The 23,737-nt window shown below is 41.8% G+C and overlaps 1 protein-coding gene across 10 annotated transcripts in view; it reads right to left on the bottom strand.

Annotated features, from left to right (window-relative positions):
* The window catches only part of STARD13 (StAR related lipid transfer domain containing 13), a 537,950-nt gene that overhangs the window by 29,188 nt on the left and 485,025 nt on the right, over positions 1-23,737 (bottom strand). For all 10 annotated transcript variants that reach the window (XM_015070990.3, XM_053214230.1, XM_053214222.1 and 7 more), the window contains one exon: positions 8,901-8,964. In XM_015070990.3, coding sequence (XP_014926476.2) covers positions 8,901-8,964 — 64 coding nt within the window. The remainder of the gene's footprint in view (positions 1-8,900; positions 8,965-23,737) is intronic.

Here is a 23,737-nt window from a genome sequence, read left to right on the forward strand (position 1 = left end):
TCTTCACTGAGCCCCAGGACCATAGTTCCAGCTTCCCTCCTCTTTTTTTTTTTAATTTTTAAAAATGTTTTTATTTTTGAGAGAGAGAGAGAAAGGGGGGGCGGAGAGAGTGGGGGAGGGACAGAGAGAGAGGGAGACACAGAATCTGAAGCAGGGTCCAGGCTCTGAGCTGTAGGCAGAGAGTGTGATGCGGGGCTCTAACCCGTGAGCCGTTAGATCATGACCTGAGCCGAAGTCGGACGCTTAACCGACTGAGCCATCCAGGCGCCCCTCCAGCCTCCCTCTTCTGAACCTCAGAGTCAATCTATCTCAAAAGTAACACTCCTTACCTTAGTCTCCCAAATCTGATTCTTACCATGTATTCCCTGCGCAAATTAATGCCAAAATTATCCACTGAATTCCTCTAAGTAGAAACTCGCGAGCCATTACAGAGATCACTAGTTGAGGAGAGTCCAATCCAGCCGGCTCTGCTTGGCCAGCCTGCTTGTTTTTGATCAACTCTGAATCTAAATGCCTTTTCGCAGGACATGCATTGCCGGGCAGCTGAGCCCCCAGTGCTCTGCCCTGACTCACACTCTGCACCTCACACACTTCTTTTTCCTGTCTGGGTGCTGCCTGAGTAGAAACCCCCTGAGAGATGAGAGTCTGGGCTCCTTGAGGCCAGAGATGTCCTCGTTTACCTTTGCCAACCCTTGTGACCCAGGACAGACCCGGACCTAGGGCAAAAAATAATAATTTCCCTCCAAGATGAGTGGATTCATCAGCTTCTTCCCCCTCCTCATCCTGCATGTTACCAAGACCCAACTCTGAAGTGACTTTCAAATCCGTTCCCTCCTTCACATCTTCCCTCTCATTCCCTTTGTGTAGGCCCTTGGCACCTCTGTCTGGGTCCGTTACAGTAAAAGCCTGGCTAGAATCCTTGTCTCCAGCATCTTTCCCATCTAAACAGCTTTCCACAGTGTAATCCAAATATGATCATGTAATTTTCCAGCTTCAAAGCCTTCAGCTTCCCTTGGCCTTCCTAGAAGTCTTTAGCACGACCATTCAAAGCCCTTTCAACCAGCCTGCAGTGTCCTGTTCTTGTCTCACTTTAGTTATGCCTCCCAGTTTCCCCGCTCCCTGGCCCGTTCTCTTTGAAGCCTTCCCTCACTGCTCCAAGGCAATGACTACTTCCAGCCCAGAGCTCCTACAGCATTTGGGTTAGATCTGTGTTGTAGCACTTACTCTAATGATAACTTGAGCTCATGCTGCTCGAATCCACTCTCAGTCGTTAGAGGTAAGCTCATCAAGAGAAGGGCTTGTGTTTCTGTGTCTTAATCACATTTATAACCTCTCCAACGTCAAGCACATAGTAACTGCTCAATACTGTTTTGTTATTTGAATTAAATTTATTTTACTTTGACATCTGGTTCTAAGACCTGGTTCCAAATTCTAGTAGTATCAGTTAAGAGTTTAGGTGATTGCTTGCAAATTGCTTCTTCTCTCCAAAGTTTCCATCAACTCATGAAATGGTACTAAAAGCAGGTTCTGCCTCATGGGTTTGCTGAGGGAGCTAAATGAAATAATGCATTTAGTAGGCCCTCATTAGAGGAGTATTTGTTATTTTCCAGTGTTGGCTAAATTGCTTATCTACTTATTGTCTATCTAAAAAGATTGCTTACCTATCTTTTTACATATCTAATGTCTACTTTAACCCCCCTTAACTTTGCGATATATTCTCCTTTCAAGAAAAAGTAAATAGATGTTCAGGCAATAAATATTGCCATCTCCCTATTCTCACTTATTTCTTGAAAATCTAGATTCACATGGGCTGGACTAACTGACAAATTTGAACATTCATGTACAGCGGTTACATTCACATATGGTGGAAGGTGGAAGAAAGTAAAAACTGAGGTACTAATGGAGAATTCCATTGCCTTGGGATCACAGTGGGAAATTAGCTTTCAGTTTAAAAAAAAGTCATATAAAGCTTTGGCAAAAGAGTTTAAAAAGATGTACACGTAGGAAAAAAGGAAAGGGTCTCGGGTGATGAATCAAAGTTATACTTTCTTTATAGCATTTTAGAGTTCTCTTTTTCTGTGATTGATACACAGTAAGACATGACATTTGAGAGCCACTTATGTATCAGGCACCATAAAGGTTGAAGGGTGAGCTCACTGGATTTTCAGATCATATTTCAGGAAGCTAGTGAAAAGAAGCTGATATTAAGTTAGCATTCTGAAAAAGCCCTTTTAGCAAATATGTTTTGAGAAGGCAAAGAAAGGATATATTTTTAAAGAAAATGTATATATTTTAAATAGAAACTACGATATTTAGCGTGGGCTCCAATGATGTCTCTCAAGTTAGCCCAAACTCAGTTACTGATGCTGGAAAACCACATACGAGTTGGATAAGGATTCCTTTATTTTGGTCAAGAAAAGATGCCAAGCTGGGCACTGTGGACTGGCAATGGAAAGCTTGCCCCCGTCTGCTAGACTCTAAGGGTTTATTATACTAGCTTTGGGCAACAGGAAGGTATTTACAATCCAACCAAGGCATGTGAAAAAGTGGTAAATTCCTGGAAAACACGGCCAGCAGTTCAGGGAAATTTTGCAGTATTTAGATCTTTTGAACCCAAACAAACAAATGAAAACCAAAGCAAAAAACACAAACAAACAAAACGAAGAAAAAAGAAAAAAAACACCCATTCTCCTTTAGCATCCTGTGCATATGATTATCATAGTATGTCCCAAAGGGCAGTGACTTGATTCTGTCTGGTTTTTCCACCAGGGCACAATCTTTCAACCTATTGATAGTGACATACAATAAGAAACTTTCCATCACAACTTAAGGCACACACATGTTACAATAAACAAACATACAAACGAATAAATAACCAAGCTCATGATATAAATATTATCCTTGTTTTTACTCATATTTTATAATCTAGTTTAGTCCATTTTTCTTAATATTGTCTGTTACCCACCAAAATTGTTTCACAGCTCACCAACATGTCGTGACTGACAATATGAAAAACATACTGTATTAGAGTTTAAGTTTTTTTTTTTTTTTTTTCTAAACACTCAGGGCCCAGCAGACTTAACGTGCACACAGCCGACTCTCCAGTAATTGTGGAAGTGTACTGATTAAGAGATATTGAGGTCTCCTCTGTTTGATAATTTTTTTGAGGCTTAAAAACAAATAGCTTGATTATTTAGGAATGCAAAATGGAAATCTCTAGGAGTCAGATGTATTTATGAGAAAAAGACACACCAGACAAACTTTAATCTCCCATCTCAATGGTTTAGTATACCATGGAAATCCAGACACAGAGTGTCTGGATTTCAGCAAAAGAACTGACAAGAGATTCTCACGATATCGTTGTGACCAAGATGGCTAACCGTGTTGGATGCTATAGAGAGTTCTTTTGGTAACTGGTTGAGTAGTTCACACCAAAGAGTGTGGTCAAAAGGCTGAATGCAACTACAGGAGAGCTCTCTGGAGGATGCCTCCAAGTTATGTCAATTTTAAGAATAACTTGAATGAGCCAGGAGAACTCATGTTAGGTAATTCACTAAGTAATGTTGACCAAGGTACCCTTTTTGAGAGTCAACTATCTCAGTTGTAAATGGGAAAAATAGTAATATAAATCCAGTATGATTTGTCAACACAGCCAAAGGAGATTATATGTGAAAATGCCACGTAAACCTTAAAGTACAATGTAAAGCTACTTATTGTTGTTAGAGACTGGTGATATCGGGATGTATAAAGACCTTAACAGAACTGAATGGTGGCCTCTTAATGAGATAAAATTTCATGAAGTAAAAATAAATTAAATAAACAAACAAAAAACCCTAAGTCACTCACCATAGACAGTTTGAGAAACTGTTCAAGATTGAGCAGAGGTCAGAAAACTTTCTGTAAAGGGTCAGACAGTAAATATTATAGGTTTCTGGGCCATGTGATCCCTGTCATACCTGGTCAACTCTGCTATTAGAGCCAGAAGAATGAGTGTTCTAATGCAAGTTTCACTTTGTTTGCAAAAACAGGAACAGTGGTTTGCGGACCCCCAGTCTAGAGGCTGATGGGCTGCTGTGTGAAAAGTGAGCCCTCGGTGCTTCTGCAGAGAAAAGAGCTAGAATCCAATGGGCGAGAGTTTACATCAAATCCGCTTTCGGCTTACTGTGTGGAAGAGTTCCAGTAATTAGAAAGAAAATAAATTGCCCTGCAGTGCAGCAAACTCATCGTGGCTAGATGCTCACAGGCAGAGGCTGAGTGGGCTATGAGCAAGGCTCTCGGAAGTAAATCCTGTAGTGGATGAGAGGCTGGAGGAGATGATGGAACATCCCTTCCAACTCAAAAATCTAATGGTTCTAGGATATGCACCTGCAATTATCTTCAATTTGAGACTGTAATACTCTCCAGTCAAGCGAATGCTGGAATACGATGTAATTTTTTTCTCTTTTGACTCTGCTGTTTGGAGCTAGTGGGAAGCGTCTAATTTGGAGGGAGAGACTGGGGTGTGTGTGAAAAGCAGAGGGGGTAGAGGGGAGAGGAGACTGGGCTCCTGGACAACAGCTGCAGTTCCTTTGAAATGCTGATAGCATCCAGGCCCCGAGATGCTGGCTGCAAGGTGGCAATTAGTCATGGTTTCTGAGTTGCTTTCCACCTTTGGTCATGATTCAGAGAGCTTTATTAAAACTATAACTTTAACCAGAACCGTTTGAAGCCAGCCTTTCTCTCTTGGGAAATCGTAGGGAAGAGCCTTGTGAGCATATATGTCCGTCTCTTTCCTCATTTAACAGACAGCCTACTGGAGTCTTTGGTCTCAACTTTAACTTTGAACGAAAGTCATACCACATAAACACTAACCAATGGGGAGTTTGAAGGTCATCGTGAAGCAAGTGTGAATTTTGTAGGTAATGATGAAGAAGAAACACTTTTTCTGAGAACAAGTAGCTCTGTGTGTGCTTTGGAGTTTTTACTTTAGATGAAATGCTGATATTTTGGCTTTTCCGAAAAATGGGAACATTCTGAGTTGAAATTATATATTCCTCAGAGACAAATGCCAAACAGACATTGCAAAAGAAAGGTGTTTTTTTTCTTTTTAATTTTTTTATTTTAATGGCATTTGGCCAGATCTTTACACTGGAAACAGGAGCCCACACAGGTCGACAGCTGCAAGAGGCAGCTAATCCACGGTTACGTAGAAATTTAGAAGTGTAGCTTCCATTCAGGTTAACGGGAGCTGAGTGGTGGAGTCCACCTGTTCGAAAGCTGGAATGTACCATTTGCAGGGCTGCAGGGGAAGGAGTCTGAAGCCGGAGGCAGGGGAGCTGCTGGTGTCCTCAGGGTCTCCAGAAATGCCTCCCACCTGGGTTTTAGTAAGTGTCTCAGTGAGGTGTGTGGCCGAGACTGAGAATACTCTTCTCTACTTGACTCTCACAGAGACAGGGAAGGTTACCTTGAATCTCTGATAAATCACTTTTCTCTCCCACAAAGAGAAAATCTTGCGCTACTATCTTGAGAGGGGGAGGCAGGTGTGATTTCATTTTTCCTGGGGCTTTACAAGTAGCCATTTGTTGTCCAAGAAAGGTGTGTGCCCAAGTAAGTATGAATGAGGCTTCACCATCCTCATCTGTTTGCATACTTGTTTTTCTTTCTTGGGTGAACCCATCAAACTCTTCAGAATTTAAAAAAGAAATCCAATGAGAAGGAAATGCAAAGCAGAGCAAGGACATTCACTGTGAGAAACCCAGAGTTGCATTTCTACAAGGACATTAAATAAATCATGGACTTCTGTGCAGATGGCAAGAAACATCCCTCTTCTAAAAACAACAATAAAAATACATTATAATTGTATGTATTGCAGAGGAAACTCTTCCAGGCCTCAGGCCAAGTGCCAGAAGTCCCCTCAGACTCCAGTACATTTCTGAATTTTTTTGTTATTTTTTTTTTAATTTAATGTTTATTTATTTTTGGGGGAGAGACAGAGCATGAGCGGTGGAGGGGCAGAGACAAAGAGGAAGACATAGTATCTGAAGCAGGCTCTGAGCTGTCAGCACAGAGCCCGATGCGATGCGGGGCTCCAACCCTCAAACCGTGAGAACATGACCTGAGCCAAAGTCTGACGCTTAACTGACTGAGCTACCCAGGTGCCCCCTTTGTGTTATTTTTTTAAAGTTTCTTTTTTTAATGTTTATTTATTTATTTTGAGGGACAGAGAGAGAGAGAGAGAGAGACCAGGAGAGGGGCAGAGAGAGGGAGAGAAAGAATCCCTAGTACTTGCAGTGCAGAGCCTGACTCGGGGCTCGAACTCATGAACTGCGAGACCATGACCTGAGCCAACATCAAGAGTCAGATGCTTGACTAACTGAGCCAGCCAGGGGCCCCTGTGAATTCTGTGAAAGGCAAGGAGGGGCATTTTGGTGCCAGAGTATCTGGGGTCAAACCTTGCTATTTCTGCGTGACTTTGAGCAAGTTACTCCCTGTGCATCCGTGACTTGGAGTACACGGGGAGGGATAGCGCCTGGCACAGAGCATGCTCTGTGTGGGTGTTTGCTGCCCACACAAACTGCTAGGTGAGCACGTGTAGCCCTTTCATTGATCCCAAAGGGAGAAAGAACCACTGGGGCTATGGACACTTAGGCAATTTGGGGATGATATTCTACAGAATGAATCATGTCTGGGCCTCTGCAGATGAGAGATAAGGATTATATTTTTATTTCTTAGATTGCCTAAAATGGGGACATACCTAGAGGAAATGCTGCTGGTTGTCTTTTTCTTCCAACTAAACGAATTCCGAAGTTGACTGCAGTGTCACATGGTGCTTCTTCTCGTTTCACTTTCTACCTTTGATCATTTGACCTAGTCCTAGCTTGTATTTATGTATGTATATTTTTTTGGTGCAGTAAAATAAAGGGTGAGCCTATGACTTGTGGAAGGGGCAGAACACAGGAATGCACACCCCCACACGGTCTCCTGCATAACTGCTTAGACCACAGCCCCAGATGCTGGTCATTATTGAGATTCACAAGGTGGTGAAGACCACATGTTGAAATTATTTATTTGAGAAGTCAGGCCATGTCTTCTCAATTTACTGAGTGCAAAGCCGTATTTTATTTCAGTGCATGCATTTGTGAGGCCTCTAGCTGAGCAGGGGCTGTAAGGGTAAGGGCCGCTACATCCAACGTGAGGAATAAATTAAGAATGTCAGAATACTGAAGTGACCAATTTACAGAGGAACTTTTGTGAAGGTAACACACAACCAGCCTAACAAATGTTATTCTGGCTGATCTCACGTGTGGGTTTTTGAAAAGCTGGTGATAGGGTGAGAATCTGATCACTCCACTTGGCTGAAAACAAATCATGTCATTAGTTTTTGTCTTTTGTAATACACTGCAGCTACACAGATCTGTCTAGGAAGCCGTATGGATCAGCCATGCTTTAGACACATAGGCGTGGCTGCGTTAGGTTAATAAGAACCATGTGTTACGACCAAAACAACATCTGATGCTCACGCTTCAGATCGTGTGTATACTTTTCAAGGGGTCTATTCAGCCAGACAGCTGTTGGGACGTTTATTTCCACATTTTTAATTTGTCTTTGGCCTAGACAAATTGCTCATGTTTTAATATTTCTCTGGATATTGTTTTTCACCATTTTACCTCATTAGCTTAAATGTTTGGTTTCTTACTCAAACCCCAAACTGTTTTTAAGGTGAGGTCAACCAAAATTCATTTGCTTTTTTTTTTTTCCTTTGGGTGCTATTTTAGAATAGAAATTCAAATTCAAGTTATTTTTTAAAGATCAGGTTACTCAAGAGTGACTTAAAATCCATTGGATTTAATGATTTCTCTGGGTAGACCAGGATAAAGAGCACTTTCTTTCGACTCAAAGATGTTTTCTCTGCTTCTTCAAAATATACTGTGGCTTGACTTGTTACATATTGGAGATGTGAAATGAAAAAAGTAGTCAACGATCTTAATTTTGAATTTCCCAAGAGGGTCAATTCACTGAGGGATAGGGAGGGTTTTCAGCGACAGTGGTTATTAGGAGCCTTGATTTTGGCGTCAGGCATGCCTGAGTTTGAAACTCTGTTCTCCCGCTAGCTTAAAGATCATGAGCAAATGACAACCCGTTCAAGTTTTATTTCCTTTGTCTAGAAAACAGAGATCCTACCTCAATGGATTCAATGAGATCACGTATGGCAAGCACATAACATAGCTCCTCGAAAACAGTAAGTGCTCAATAAAGTACAGCTTTATTTCAGAACTGAAGTGTCCAGTCTCATTCCTACAGAGGGAATAGCACATGCTAGTCCTAGAACACGGAGGGAGCATAGTGACTCTTAAAACTGAACAAAATTCCTTGTGAGCAGAGAGAAGTGTAAGTGGGAGGGATGGTATAGAGGAGGCAGGCCCCGCATCTTGTTGCCACACTCCACACGACCCTTCACTGATTATGAAATGAACCTGCCTGCGGATGAGCACATCTTCCAGGGTACTTGGAAATAAAATGCTATGGAACAGGATGAAGCAAAAGACATTTGGCACGGGCCCACGGGTTCTTTTCTGCATTCGCTTAATCTACGCATCACTGTGGAGTACTTGAGATTGATGGGGAGTGGATACTTATGACTAAAGAAACTTCTAAAAGATGACCACAGAGAAGGCATTTTATATCTTTCAGCAAAACTCTTTGATCAAAATGAAAACAAAGTGAAATGGTGAAACAAATGGAACTTAGCCTGGATTTATAATGGGACTTATTTATGATGGTTATGATGAGCTGGGATATTTGGAAAACATAGATGGTCAGGCATTTCAGAATTTTGCTTGGGTTCCTGTTGTTTTTAATCCATGAATGCAAACTTCTTTTGTTAACATAAACCATGATCTTAGTAAGGTGTAGACACCTACCTTTTTCCTTTGGAAGTTCACATCAAGTTTCATTGAGGCACACTTGTTCAATGTATGCAGTCGTCTGAAAAGAAAGAAAAAGGTGGTGATTGTTACCACTAATAAGCCTAAATTTTCTTTTCAGATTGATTCTCATTTATTGCCAATGAAGTTGAAAGTGTAGAAATGAAAAGTTATGTCCCAACAAAGTACTGTACCCACTCAAGGTATGCTATGCAAAGGGTCCCGTTGGCTTTCCAGCCTACCAGTCCCTGCCCATCCCCTAATCTAAACCCAGTCTTTTCCTGGCTTCCCTCTCCTTTCCTGGAATGCATGAACAGTCATTTTAGCCCTGCTTTCACCAGCCCCTCCACTCATTTGCCACCTCGATCATGCTAGTCCCCAAATTCAGATCAACTTAACCATCTGTCCTCTCCCCTACTCTTGGGCTATTGGGTATAAATGGCAAGATAACTCAGTGCTGAATTATATATGTGGTAGACTAAATTGTGTCCCCACCCAAACTTGTATGCTGAAACCCTAACGCCCAATGTTATTGTATGTGGAGTAAGAAGTAATTGAGGTTAAATGAGGTCACAGGAAAGAGCTCTGATCCAACAGAATTGGTTCCTTACAAGGGGAGACACCAGAGAGCTCGCGCTCTCTCAATCTGCCATGTGAGAACACAGTGAGAAGGTGGCTGTCTGCTAGTCAGAAAGAGTGTGCTTACCAGGGACCAAGCCCTGCTGGCACCTTGATCTTGGACTTTCCAGCCTCCAGAACTGTGCGAAAATAAATGTCTGTTGTTTAAGACACTCAGTCTGTGGTATTTTGTTATGGCAGACCGGGCTGACGAATAAATACATTTTGATTTTCATCCTCAGCTGGGCTCTGAAAATTGCTACTCAGCATTCCTTTCATTTTTTTGTCTGGTTGGCTCCCAATCTCAGATCATGAAAAATATCCCAGTCCCACAACAGAGAACTTAGCCACTGCTGCCAATGAGAAAATATAGCTGAACATAAGCTATCAGACATAAATTCTTTTAATAATCCTTCCCTTCATCATAAAAAAAATGATGTTCCTCTTCTTTTTCAAAGCTAACCCTTTCATCTTGTTTTTTATTTCAACATCCACCACTTCTTCTGGGACCCTGATACCTCATTTATTCCCTCACCTCAGCAAATTCTCTCGACTGCTTTCTTCTCTTTAAGCTTATCCCTGTCTTGAACAAATTGACTAACCAATTAGTTAGCTACCTAAATCACCATAATCACACAAACAATTTTCCCCTCAATCCTAATCTTTCCATCAAGCAACTGTACTAACCTACCCCAATATTCCCTTCCTTACACGACTCAATTGCCCGAGAACAGTCTCAATATTCATTCACTCTTCAATCCATTACAATGTAATTTCCTGAAATGCTCTTGCAAATACCTTTACTAGTTTACTTTATCTGATTACACTTTAAAAATCATAGTTATTGAATGCATATGGTTTGAAGAGTCACACATTACCCCTCCTGTCCTTTTTCATTTATGCCTCTTTGGGGGCAACTCTTTCGCCTGTTTCTTTTGTTGGCATTTACCTCTAACAACATGTTTATGCTGTTACTTCTTGATTTTTCAGTACAAATCATTATTTATAGACTTTATTCTCTGCATGATGATTTATTTTTTTTACTACCTGTCCCCATCCCTCGCCTACCCCACATTCATACACTGTATCTTTTATAATTATAGTTATGTCATAATTTCAGTTTTTGGATAAATCAGTATTCAGTGTTTATTATATTTATTATTGACCATGTAAATGCTGTTCACATGTGTATCACACTCTGATTATTTTGTCTTCCATTCTCAACTTTTCATTATCCTAGGAGTTAATAAGCATCTTGTTTATTTGTTTCCTTAGTTTTCAATGTATTTATCCCTAAATTCAAACTCAAATACTTCCTCAGCTATCTAACTCCCTAAGTGTGTTACTCTAGTAATCTAATTTCCTTGGTGACGTCTCTCTCAGAGCCTTCTTACCTGTTCTAGTTGGGGGTTTGCTGCCCTTGTTTTTAGTTTATTTTATTTTACTATCATGGGCTGATCAGATTTCTCAGCACTCAGATTCTCATATTTTTCTTGAGTGTGTTTTCTAATATGCTGAGGCTGAGCTACAAAAGAGGCCTGAGAACCTCAATATTTAGAACATAAATATCACTGTCACTGAAGTTCCCATTTTCACTTGAGTGCCTCACCTTCAACTATGTCTAGTGTTCCCCCAGCCTAGGGAACTTCTGTAGTAGCCTCTCCAGGCAATCAACTTCTAGTTTTGGGCTGATGGTGGGGAAGAAAAGTCACCTAGATATAAACTGGGGGAGTAAATCCAGGGTTCTATCTACTTTAAAACAGAATTTCAAACAACCGTCTTCTTTTTAGCCTCCCTTAAATGTCAATCCCCATTTTTGAGCTTTTTAGGATTATTGTAGTACAGACTGAATTTATGACTTACTTCACTGACCACTTAGCTTTTATTTCTTGGGCTTGCCAAGTTCTCTACTACATCATTTCTGTTTTTCTGCTTTGAAAATTTTATAGTTGTGGTGTCTCTCTTTGTATGGACATCTGCTTTTGTAAAGGAATGCCTCTCTAAATCAGTGGGAATTTAGATAGCAAGAAAATTCAGGTGTTCAATCTCCTATCTTTGATGACTCCTTTTGTATTCTGACTGCTCTGGCTTTAAATTTTCAGCTCAATGAGTTTTGGCAATTTTAACTACCCTCAAACAAGGTAAAGAACATTTTTGCACATAGGAACGTTCTCTTGTGCTCCTTTACCATCAATTCTCTCCTCACCACCACATCCCCTCCTACCTCCCTCAGGGTCATCTTCTTTCTGATTTCCATCACTCATAGACTGATTTTGCCAATCCTTGGTTATCATATAAATGGAATCATATGGTATGTAGTTTTGTGTGTCTGGCTTTTTTTTTTCACTCAACACAATATTTTTGAGATTGATCCATTTTATGGAGTATAGCAGTAATCATTCCTTTTAATGGCAGAGTAGTTTTCCATGGTATAAAGACATACAATTGGTTTATCTACTCTTTTGCTGGTGGATCTTTAGGCTAGTTCCAGTTTTGACCAATGCTTTTTGATCACCAAATTCCGTATCTTCTTTTTAGCAAAGACCTGTTTGTAGTAATGGGCAATAATCCCCACTCTCCATTCCTTGAAACTTTTCTCTTTGGCATTTAAGATTATGAGTTCCCTCATCTCTCTAAACACTATCTCCTTCCTGTCACCAAGTAGTACCTGCCCCTTAACTATTAATATTTTTTAGGATTCAGACTATAGTCATTGCTCTTTTTTTTCTGCGTGAATATACTGAAATATATTATCCCATCTTAAAATAGACTCTGATGATGTCCAATCTTCTTTCTCTAACCCAGATACCTCCCTTGAGCCCCAGAGTTACGTTTCTATCTACTCATTAATCTCACCCATTTGTGGGGTTCTGCTGACCCTTCAAACTCAACTTTCAAAACTGAGCTCATCGTATTCTCTTCCAAACTTGTTTCTGATACTTACTGTCTCATCTTGATTAAGAGCATCACCAAGTAGGCCAGCCAAATGGAGTCATCTTGACACTTTTCTTCTTTAAGGTCTGTATTCATTTGATTACCAAGTCCCGTCAATTACATCTCTGTGGTATTTTTGAAACCTTGCCTCTTCTTTGGCCCTATTTTGGTGCCTTCTCATCTTTTACCTAAGTCAGGCAATAGCCTCTTAATTGGTTTCACTACCAATTCAAATGCTTTACATTAAAACCAGTTCTATTTCTCAACTTTTTCTCATGTCACTCATTTATTTAAAAATATCTGATGACTCCCCTTATTTTCAGCCATCTCCAGTTTACCCACTGACTACACATTCATTAGTGTCAAATATAATAAGCAACCCTGGATTAGAAACTGATCATTTAGTCTGAAGCTATCTTTGGCATGGGCTTGGCCTTTGCTCTTATAACTGACAGCCTATCTTTTTGGTCAGTTCCACATGTGTCCATTGCTGCCTAAGACCTAACAGTGGTATGTGAGGTAAATTTTATACATACATTCTCATTTGGATATATAATGAGGTACAGAAGAGCTTAAATAAGTCGATGTTGCTCATCTGGCAGCTCTGTAACAGGTTTGTTTAGGTAAGGATTGCTTGTCATTTATAAAATTTACTTTTCTAACAAACTGTTCTTCCATTATAGGTTGGAATCACAAACAAACATTTTTATTCTGTGCAAAAGTTTTTGATCTCCTACATACACAAAAGCCATCCTTTATATGTCACGTGCTTGAATATGCTTTCTACTTTTTGACACAAACAAGAGGTCAATTTGTTATTTTCTAAAGCTGGAGACTCAAACAAACTAGATTTGACTACATAGATTTGGGTCCTTTTATCTCCCCTGAACCCAGATATTTGCCTGCACTTTAAGAGTTGCTCCTCTTCTTGGAAAAAAAATATTTGTAAAACCTGTATCTTGTAAAGGACTTGTGCCCAGAATACATAAGAACTCCACAATAAATTCCATGATAGGTCAAACAATCTTGAATTTTTAAATGTGCAAAATATTTGAACATACAGTTCGTTTTTTAAATGTTTATTTTTGAGAGAGAGAGAGAGAGTGCACAAGCAGGGAGGGACAGAGAGAAGGAGACACAGAATCTGAAGCAGGCTCCTGGTTCCAAGCTGTCAGCACAGAGCCTGATGTGAAGCCCGATGAGGGGCTCAAACTCACAAACTGTGAGATCATGACCTGAGCCAAAGTCAGATGCTTAACCAACTGAGCTACCCAGATGCCCCTGAACATACAGTTCTAAAAGAAGATATTCAAATGGCAAATAAGCACATGAAAAGATGCTTAGTGGTCATGGGAGAAATGCAAATTAAAATAATAAGACACACTGGAATGCCTAAATTAAAGACACTGTCAACGCTAAGTTTTAGCAAAGACATAGAACCACTGGAACTTCCAAAAGGATACAGCCTCCTTGGAAAACAATTTGGTAATATCTTACTAAATTAAACATATTCTTAGAATATGACCCAGCAATTCTACTCTTAGTTAGTTATATCCAAGATAAAATAAATCGTACACCCATACAAAGACCTGTACTTGAATGTTCACAGCAAATTTATTCAGAAAATAGCCCCAAAGTGGAAATAACACAAAGGTCCCTTAACTGACAAATGGAAATAAAAACTGTGGTATACACATATAAAGAAATATTCAAAAATACAAAGGCACTAACAACTGATACATGCAACAAAATGGATGAGTCTCAGAGGCATTATGTTAAGTAAAAGAAGCCAGACACAAAGAGCACACATTATATAATTGCATTTATACAAAATTTTAGAAAAGGTAGAACTGCAGTGACAGAAAACAGTTCAGTGGTTGCCAAATGTCAGCAACGGAGAACTTTTTGAGATAATGGAAATGTTCTACATCATGATTGTGGTGAATGTCACATAACTGTATACATTTGACAAAATTCAACAAATTGTAGGTTTTAAGTTGGTGAATTTTTTTGAATGTAAATTACACTTTTTAATAAAGCTGAATAAAAAACAATGCAAGTGAGTGACATCAGTGGGAATGGTGGAATAAAAGTCTTCAATGCTCTGTTCCTCTATAAAAGTAAGAAGAATATTGGCAGTAACTGTCAAAATCAACTTTTTAAGAACTCTGGAAAGTAATAAAGGCTTGCAACCATCCAAGTACTGTCTATTTAAGAAAAGTGGTTGAATCTACGTGGGAACAGGGAGATTTGAGGCATCTGACCTTGCCCTATTCTCATGTTTCTTTCCTCAGCTCTGCAAAAGCTTTGAAAAACAACAGCATCACAATCAGAGTACCTATGAAAACTGGCAGCCTAGCAGCCACTGGAGAGGGCAGAATGGGCTTGGCTCCCCAAAAGCTTCATTATTAAAGAACTGTCATTATCTGAGCTGCCTGGAAACTGCCTGAATGGCCCCCATTCACAGGGCTTATCTTCATTTAACCTGACTCTGAGCTCATCACTGAGAACAGTTTCCCCCCCAGGGTGTTTGTCAAAAACAATCAGCAGCAATTATTTAACATCATAGCTGCCTGAACCGCTGATAACATTTGGGCTAAACAAGATGTGAACCAAAATGAATGAAAAGGATAGCTGCAAGAATGAGATGTCCATAGGGGACTTAGAAAAGTTCTAACATATTCTTAGGAATCTAGAAGGCCAAGCACATATGAAGAACTGTGTGCATACCCAGAAAAGGCATAACAAAGTCCTAATTTCTCACCTCTGCTTGGCATTGTTGATCTGCACAAGCAGGAAATAAAGGCTAAGGCAGAATTATCAACTTCCTCCTGGAACATTGAAACCATAGCCCAATATGCACAAAGAGCCCTTGATAAAGGCTGGGAGACATACTGGTTCAAGGCATTTAAGGACAGTCCTGTTCAATCATTTGCTGACCGCTAAGCTAACCAAATGGAGACTTCAGTGGTAATATATAGCAAAGTATTCAGACTTCAGAGAATTAGCTGAGGAAAGTCACTGAACTATAGCCACAACAAGGGAAGTCACTAAACTATAGCCACAGCAACAAACCTTGGGGAGAGGAGATCTGATTTTGAGAGTTGCCACATTATAGTGTTCAAAATTTCTGGTATTAAACAAAAAATAACAAGACAACACACAGATTCTAAAGTTTAGATGGAGAGGCAAAAGACCCAGAACAGCCAACACAATATTGAAGCAGAAGAACAAAGTTGGAGGGCTGATACTACCCAACTTCAAGACTTACTATAAGGCTAAAGTAATCAATACAGTATGATATTGGTAAAAGAATAGAAAAATGGATCCATGGAACAGCATAGAGAGCCTGGAAATAGACCAACACAAGTATGGTCAACTGATCTGTGACAAAGGAACAAAAGTAATATAATAGAGAACTGATAGCCTTTCAACAAATTTTGTTGCAACAACTGAACATACACACACACACACACACACACACAAACACAAATCCATCTAGACACAGACCTTCTACTGATAGCCTTTCAACAATTTTTTTTGCAACAACTGAACACACACACACACACACACACACACACACAAAACACACACACAACACAAATCCATCTAGACACAGACCTTCTACCCATCACAAAAATTAACTCAAAATGAATCACAGACCTAAATGTAAACACAAAATTATAAGATCTCTGGAAGATAACATAGAAGGAAATCTAAAATTTTTTTTTTTCAACGTTTATTTATTTTTGGGACAGAGAGAGACAGAGCATGAACGGGGGAGGGGCAGAGAGAGAGGGAGACACAGAATCGGAAACAGGCTCCAGGCTCTGAGCCATCAGCCCAGAGCCTGACGCAGGGCTCGAACTCACGGACCGCGAGATGGTGACCTGGCTGAAGTCGGACGCTCAACCGACTGCACCACCCAGGCACCCCTGGAAATCTAAATGACTTGAGGTTTGGTGATAACTTTTTAGATGCAACACCAAAGACATGATCTATAAAATAAATAACTGATAAACTGGACTTCATTACAATTAAAAACTTCTGAGAAAGACATTGTTGAGTGTATGAGAAGACAAGTTATAGACTTGGAGAAAACATTTGCAAAAAACATATCTGATAAAGGACTATTATCTAAAATATACAAAGAACTCTTAAAACTTTAATAAGAAAACAATCAACCCAATTAAAAAATAGGCAAACAGTTTGAACAGACACTTCTCCAAACAAGACACACAGATGGCAAATTAGCACATAAAAAGATGCTTAACATCATGCATCATTAGAGAATTGCAAATTAAAATAACCATGAGATAACACCATACACTTATTAGAGTGACAAAATTATAAAACATTGACCACACAAAATGCTGACAAGAATGTGAAGCAACAGGAATGCTCACTCACTGCGGTTGGGGATGCAAAACGGTACAGCAGTTTGGAAGACAGTCTGACAGTTTCTTACTGCCAAACATACCCATACCATAGGACTGAGCAATCACACTCTGATATTTTACCCAAATGAGTTGAAAACTTATGTACATATAAAAACCTGCACAGGAATGTTTATAGTAGACTTATTCATAACTGCAAAAACCTGGAAGCAACTAAGAAGTCCTTCAGTAGGTGAATGGATAAATCAACTGTGATATATCCAGACAATGGAATATTATTCAGTGTTAAAAGAAACTGAGCCATCAATCCATGAAAAGACATGGAGGGGCCTTAAATGCATACTACTAAGTGAAAGAAGCCAATCTGTGAAGTCTACGTACTGTGTGATTCCAACTATATGACAATCTGGGAAAGACAAAACTATGGGTACATGAAAAAGATGAGTGGTTGCTAGGAGTTAGGAGGGAGGGCTGAACAGTCAGAGCATAAGGGATTTTCAGGCTGTGCAACTATTTCGTGTGGTACTCTAATGGTGGATACAAATCATTATACATTTGTCAAAACCCACAGAATGTGTAAGACCAAGAGTGAACCCTAATGCAAATTATGGACTTGGGGTGATGATGATGTGTAGGTCCCACACTCTGTGTGGGATGGTGATCATGAAAGAGGCTGAGTATGTGCAGGTACAGGGGTATACAGGAACTCTCTGTACTCTGTCTTCCATTTTTTCTGTGACTCTAAAATGGCTCTTTTAAAAAGTCTATTTTTTAAAGACATAGTTTTTGTTAGATTCATTTAACGATAATTTTACTTATCTGCCTTTGAAATTACCAACATAAAGTGATCTCCGTTTCCTTTGCTCTCCATCCACTTGCTCATTGGTTCTCAATCCTATCTACAAAAGTATCATCGTTGAAGACCTCTTAGAAATCCTGGGTACAATTTCAAATATCATACCCACAACCATTCAACTCTTCCTTTGAAAATGTGTATGTGTATCAAATCAGCATGTTGTGCACTTTATATATTCTATAATTTTATTTGTCAAATATGCCTCAACAACGCTGGGGAAAAAAAACACAACTGATTTGTTAAGATGAAAAAAAAAGACACAAGGAGAGAAAACACTCTTTATGGTGGTCTGAAACTAGGCAGACGGTGCAGCATCAGCCTGTGATTTATTTTGCACAAGGTAAAAGAAACTGGCTAGACTCTGCAAGAATACAAAACGGATGAAACACATAACCTCGAGAGATGTGAATGCCTCTTTAGGGACTGGCCGCCTCAGGTAAAAGAACATGTCACATAACAGAAGTATCCAGAGCACTTTATCAAAACCCCTGTGAAATTCTGCTATGAATGAAGCCTATCTTTGTTCAGGACATGTATTTAGCATTGGTATTTGTCTACCTCTAACTTCATGGTAAGTAACATAAAACCCTTCAGATAATCTGAGTTGGTCTAGCAGCGGTTTCTTGAAAAACTATTCCTGCAGGAGTAACAATCTTGATTATAAAATTTATTTTATCGGCTGCATGCACAGTGGGTCTTCTCTGGGTTAGAGCCTCTTTTGAGGCATGAACCATAATTTATTCATTTAATCTGAATTAGGCCTTGCAGGAAATTTTACACATGATCATTTCAGTAGGTTTTTCTTTTTCTTTCTTTTTTTTAAAGTTTTATTTTATTTATTTATTTATTTATTTATTTATTTATTTATTTAAATGTTTTTGTTTATTTTTGAGACAGAGAGAGACAGAGCATGAGCAGGGGAGGGGCAGAGAGAGAGGGAGACACAGGACCCGAAGCAGGCTCCAGGCTCCTAGCTGTCAGCACAGAGCCCGACGCAGGGCTTGAACTCGTGAGCCGTGAGACCATGACCTGCGCTGAAGTTGGAAGCTTCACTGACTGAGCCACCCAGGCGCCCCAGTAGGTTTTTCTTTCTTAACCGAACATACTTTGTTTATATAGGTCCAATCGGTGATTGATTTTAAGTAGTCGCAACAGCCTGTGCAGAGTCAGAATAACAGAATTATTCTTCCACACTGAATGCGACAGGCTAAGGACTGCATCTTATTGGCATCCCTAATGCCTAGCACAGGTGCTGGCTCAGGACAAATCTACTCAGTGATTTTTTTTCTAACGAAACCTTAGAGCTTGGCAACCTCTGGGGACAATTTGGTCTGACCCTTTTATTTTTAAATGAGGAGAATAAGGATCTGAGATGACCACTCGCTCCAGGGAGCCACACATTAGTTAGCGGGAGAGCTAGGACGAGGACTTCTTGACAGTGATGTCTCTGCTCCTGCCTATCCAGGAAATGAGAGCCTAGTCCTGTACCTAGCAGAGGCTTTTGAACAAATGGTAGTTTCCTTCCCCTCTCCTTTATTCCATGCAAAGAGAAAACCCATGGCACACGATGAAGCTTGTCCACTTTGCACTCTGAGCAAACTAGATTTCTGTTTTAACAGAAGCAAAGCAGTTTGATCCTTTCAGAAAAATCTGAGTATCTGATATCACTGCAGAATCTGTGAATTGCCATTGCTGTCTTCAGAATCCTTGAGAAGGCCAGTACATGAGTAAAGGGGAGGTAGAAATCTCATTTTAAGAGTGAAACCTGGGGTTCTAATGGGAAAGAAGACAAGAAGTCAAGACTCTTTGTCCAATAGTGCACTACGTACCAGGAGCAAGGGTAGGTGGCAGAAATGCAGAGGCGAACAAGATGTGGTCCCTGCCCTTGAGGATCTCACAGTCCCGCGTGCGATATAAATTTCACAAACAAGAAGCAGCTCACTTCCCGAGTGCATAAGGACAAAACCTCCCAGAGGAGATAATATTTGAGCAAGCCCAGGAAGGACTAGGAGAAATTTGCTGCTTAGGCTAAAAGAGTTATAGGCAAAGCAAACGGGCATTAAATAGCACGCTTCAGTCTAGGACTCGTAAGTATGTGAGTGGGGATGTCTGCAGAGAAAGGCAGGGGCTAGATCACGATGGACCAAAATGAGTATGTCAAGAGTAATCTGTGAGTGATGGGGAGCAACTGAAGGATATTAGACAGGAGAGGAACGTCGTTAGATCGCACATTACAAACGTAAGCGGTGGCAGGGTGGAGAATGAGCTGAAGAACGTTAGGGCATGTTTACGATGGTTTGGGTGAAAGATGGCAAAAGGGAGTTGGAGCCGATGAAGATTTGGTCTTTGATAGGGAAGGAGCCGAGGAGGAGAAGTAGAGGACGACTCCCAGATTCCAGGCTTTGTCACCGTGCCACAGAACACAGAAAACAGTGACTTGGGGAAGTCAGCGGGGAGCTGGGCAGGAGAAAATCAGAAGTTCATGTTTTGATGTGTTAACTGTTAGGGGCCTTTGTGATGTCCAGACCCCCTTGGGAAAGCTGGGCATCACAGTGACTTACAGACAAGATACATAATAATTGAGCCAACCATCCTCAGGGGATCTAGAACCCTGGAAACTCCAGCGTGTAAGGCACAGGCCAGTGAGAAGGAGTCAGATGTGGAGAAGGTGTGGTCAGAGACGTAAGAGGTCAACAGAACTCGCTGAAGGCTGTGTCCTAGAAGCCATGGAATGACCATCACAGAAAGGAGTGAGTGGATGGTTCTTTTTTTCTTTAGTTTTTAAAGATGTTTTTATTTATTTATTTTGAGAGAGAGAGAGATAACATGCATGCTAGCAGCGGAGGGGCAGAGAGAGAGGGAGAGAGAGAATCCCAAACAGGCTCTGCACTGTCAGTGCTGAACCCGATGTGGGGCTCAAACCCACAAACTGTGAGATCATGACCTGAGCTGAAATCAAGAGTTGGATGCTTAACTGAGTGAGCCACCCAGGTACCCCAGTATATGGTTCATTGTACTGAATACTTAGGCTGGGGAGGTGATGTACAGCTTAAAATGTGCCTTTTTTAATGTTTTATTACTGATTTTTGAGAGAGAGAGACAGAGAGACAGAGACAGAGCCCAAGTGGGAGAGGGGAAGAGAGAGAGGGAGACACAGAATCCAAAGCAGGCTCCAGGCTCTGAGCTGTCAGCACAGAGCCCAACGCGGGGCCTGAACTCACGGACCGAGAGATCGTGACCTGAGCCGAAGTCGGCCGCTCAACCGACTGAGCCACCCAGGCGCCCCTTAAAATGTGCCTTTTGGATTTAGCAGTTACCAAGGGCAGTTTCAGAGAAGCCTGAGGGAAGAAGGCTGAGGGGCAAGTGGACTCAGAGAAAGTGAAGACAGACCATGAACACAGTGCTCTTTTAAGAAGTCTAGCTAAGAAGGAGAGATGTGTGGTATTTTCTGGAGAAAAGGAATAATTCATCATGACATAATATTCTCTTCACATGTAGAAGCAATAAAAGAATTCCCGAGCTGACAGGTTATTTTCTTCCAGGTTCCAGTTCAATGTAACAAATATTCACTTCCTGCTCCACACAAGGCCACGAAGTACCCACGCTACACTCCTAAGATACAGTCCCTCCTGTGGAGCACTTAGAAGCCTGGCAGAAGGTCCTTCCGTTGAGGCCCAGCTAGCCAGAACCAGAGTGGGGCGGGGTGGTGGCCCGTGTCAAATCTCGTGGTGCACAGACTGCTCTGAGCACACAGGAGGAGGACCCCGGAGACGACGTCCGGGAGGGCAGCACGCGGGGGCCACGCAGAACACGGAGGGCTTGCTGGGAGGGCTGGCGATTTGTGGGCAGGGAATGTGCCGCGAGCATCTGAGGGTGATGGGAGGGTGGTCTGGCCCGTGTCTGAGAGGGTTCTTCCACTCACACTGCAACACAGGCCTGCCTGGGAGACACAGGAGGGCCCTCTGCCTATGGATGTACAGGAAAGCAAAAACCAAAAAACCACAAAACCAAAAAAACCCCTTCCCCTCCTCACATTTTAGATTCATATCTTACAGTTAAAACTACCAGACTTTAGAGGTCTCCCATGCTGATTTAATGGCCAGTTTCCTGTGATATTTCTAATATTCCTGCCAAAGCCATGAAAGGAGTGACAAGCAAAGGTATGAATTCGTCTCTAACATGTGATTCTGGTTAAAGCCCGCGCGGCCTGAACTTCTCACCCTGCACTCAAGTGTCAGGGGCTGAAGGTATCTGGCCCCGTCTGCTTAGGAGTGTTCCGGGCGGGGCCCTCAAAGACGGTCCGAAACAAAGTCCCCGAGACTCGTCCTGACCCCAGGAATCAAAGGTGAGGGAGAGCAGGGGCTCCTCCTCTCCGGGCAAGGAGCACAGGGCCTGGGAAAGGTCTCCCCACAGCCCTGCAGCTCAGGAGTTCACAAAACCGGCTCTGCAGAGCAGGATGGGTAGCTGTGCCAGACAGACAACTGCGGCATGTAGCTCTGCAAGGGTGGGGCCTTTCAGAAATCACAGGCCATCCAGCAGGAGGGCTTTATGGCGTGTCAGGGAAAAAGCATACGGTCAGAAATCCACAAGCGGCCGTCACTGGGCCACCGCTGAGGCAGTGAGGGCCGTGCCCCTCTGCTCTGCGGAGCTTTTCACCCCTGCTGCTCTCCCACCAAGCGGTCACGCTGTCTCCTCCGGCCCATCGACCCACACACAGCTGTTCCTGGATAGTAGCTGCAGTGTGGGAGGAAACCAGTTAGGCACGGACAGATCTAGCTACAAGAAGAAAAATGAAGTATGTGTATGCTGTCGTCGGGGGAGAGAGGATGTGCGTGTGGAACTGTGTGATTTGGAAAGTAATTTTTTTTGTTGAGATATAATCGACCCATAACACTGTGTTCGTTTTCGGTGTGCAACCTGATGATTTGATGTGTGTATATGTTGCAAAAGGATCACCACAATAAGTCTAGTCAATATCCACAGCCACACATGGTGACTTTGTTTTCTCATAATGAGAACTTTTAAGATTTAGTCTCTGAGCAGCTTTCAAATATACAATACAGTATGGTTATTGTATACAATACAGCTATTGTATACAATACAGTCACCAGGTTGTGCACTCCATCCCCAGAAAGCAATTTTAAATCATGTCCTCTAATGATCAAGGACTCAAGGAAGAGTGTAAGGTCCACTGGCAAATCAGTAAGGTTCAACAGCCCAAGAAAAAGAACTTCAAAAACAAAAGACGCAGGTTTTCTTGGACTTCTTCAGTTTGCAGGATTTGATTCAAGTTTTAAATTCACACATGCCTGCGTTGGAAAAATCAGATGGGGTGTGCTTGGCCTTTAACTATTCACAACAACTGCTAATCCAGATAATTTCTCTAGCGAGAGCTGGTCCAAGTTGAAGCAGGGGTCACAACCGGAGGTGTCTCTGAGAGGTTCAAAGGAAAGCAAAGCAAAACCAGGCCAGGGGTAACTGGCGGGCCTCACTCTGGGCCCTAGCATTGGCTCTCAGCTCCTTCCCCAGCCTGTCCTCCACCACATGGGCCGCCATCTTTCAGTCACGGTCCTCTTCAGCTCTCCTCACTGTCCTTGGGGGACATCACTCAGTCTCAGGACCTTCATGCCCGCGTACGTAGATGACTTTGCATCTCTGTCTCCAGCTGTGGTCCCTGGCTGGCTGCAGACCCGCGCACCTGACGGCAACTCCTCTGGTCCCAGCCCCTCAGGTACCTCAGCTCACCACACCTTCCCGGGCTCAGACCCTGGCCAGACTCCATGGCTGCTCCCTGCCTCAGGGAAAGGTGCCACCCCCCCCGGCTGCTCCAACCGGGAGGAGCCTGGTCACCCTGACTTCCGAGCTATGGCACCTGTAACTCATAGGTTCTTGTACGGATTAAATGAGACCAACGTATGTTACCAAGCAGCAGTAGACACTCACTAAATGTTAGCCACCATCATCTGTTATTTATCTGGCAAAGCCAGCCACTTTTAAAAACATTGTTAGGGGCGTCTGGGTGGCTCGGT

This window comes from Acinonyx jubatus, chromosome A1, assembly GCF_027475565.1.
Source record: "Acinonyx jubatus isolate Ajub_Pintada_27869175 chromosome A1, VMU_Ajub_asm_v1.0, whole genome shotgun sequence".
In the NCBI taxonomy this organism is placed as follows: Eukaryota; Metazoa; Chordata; class Mammalia; order Carnivora; family Felidae; genus Acinonyx; species Acinonyx jubatus.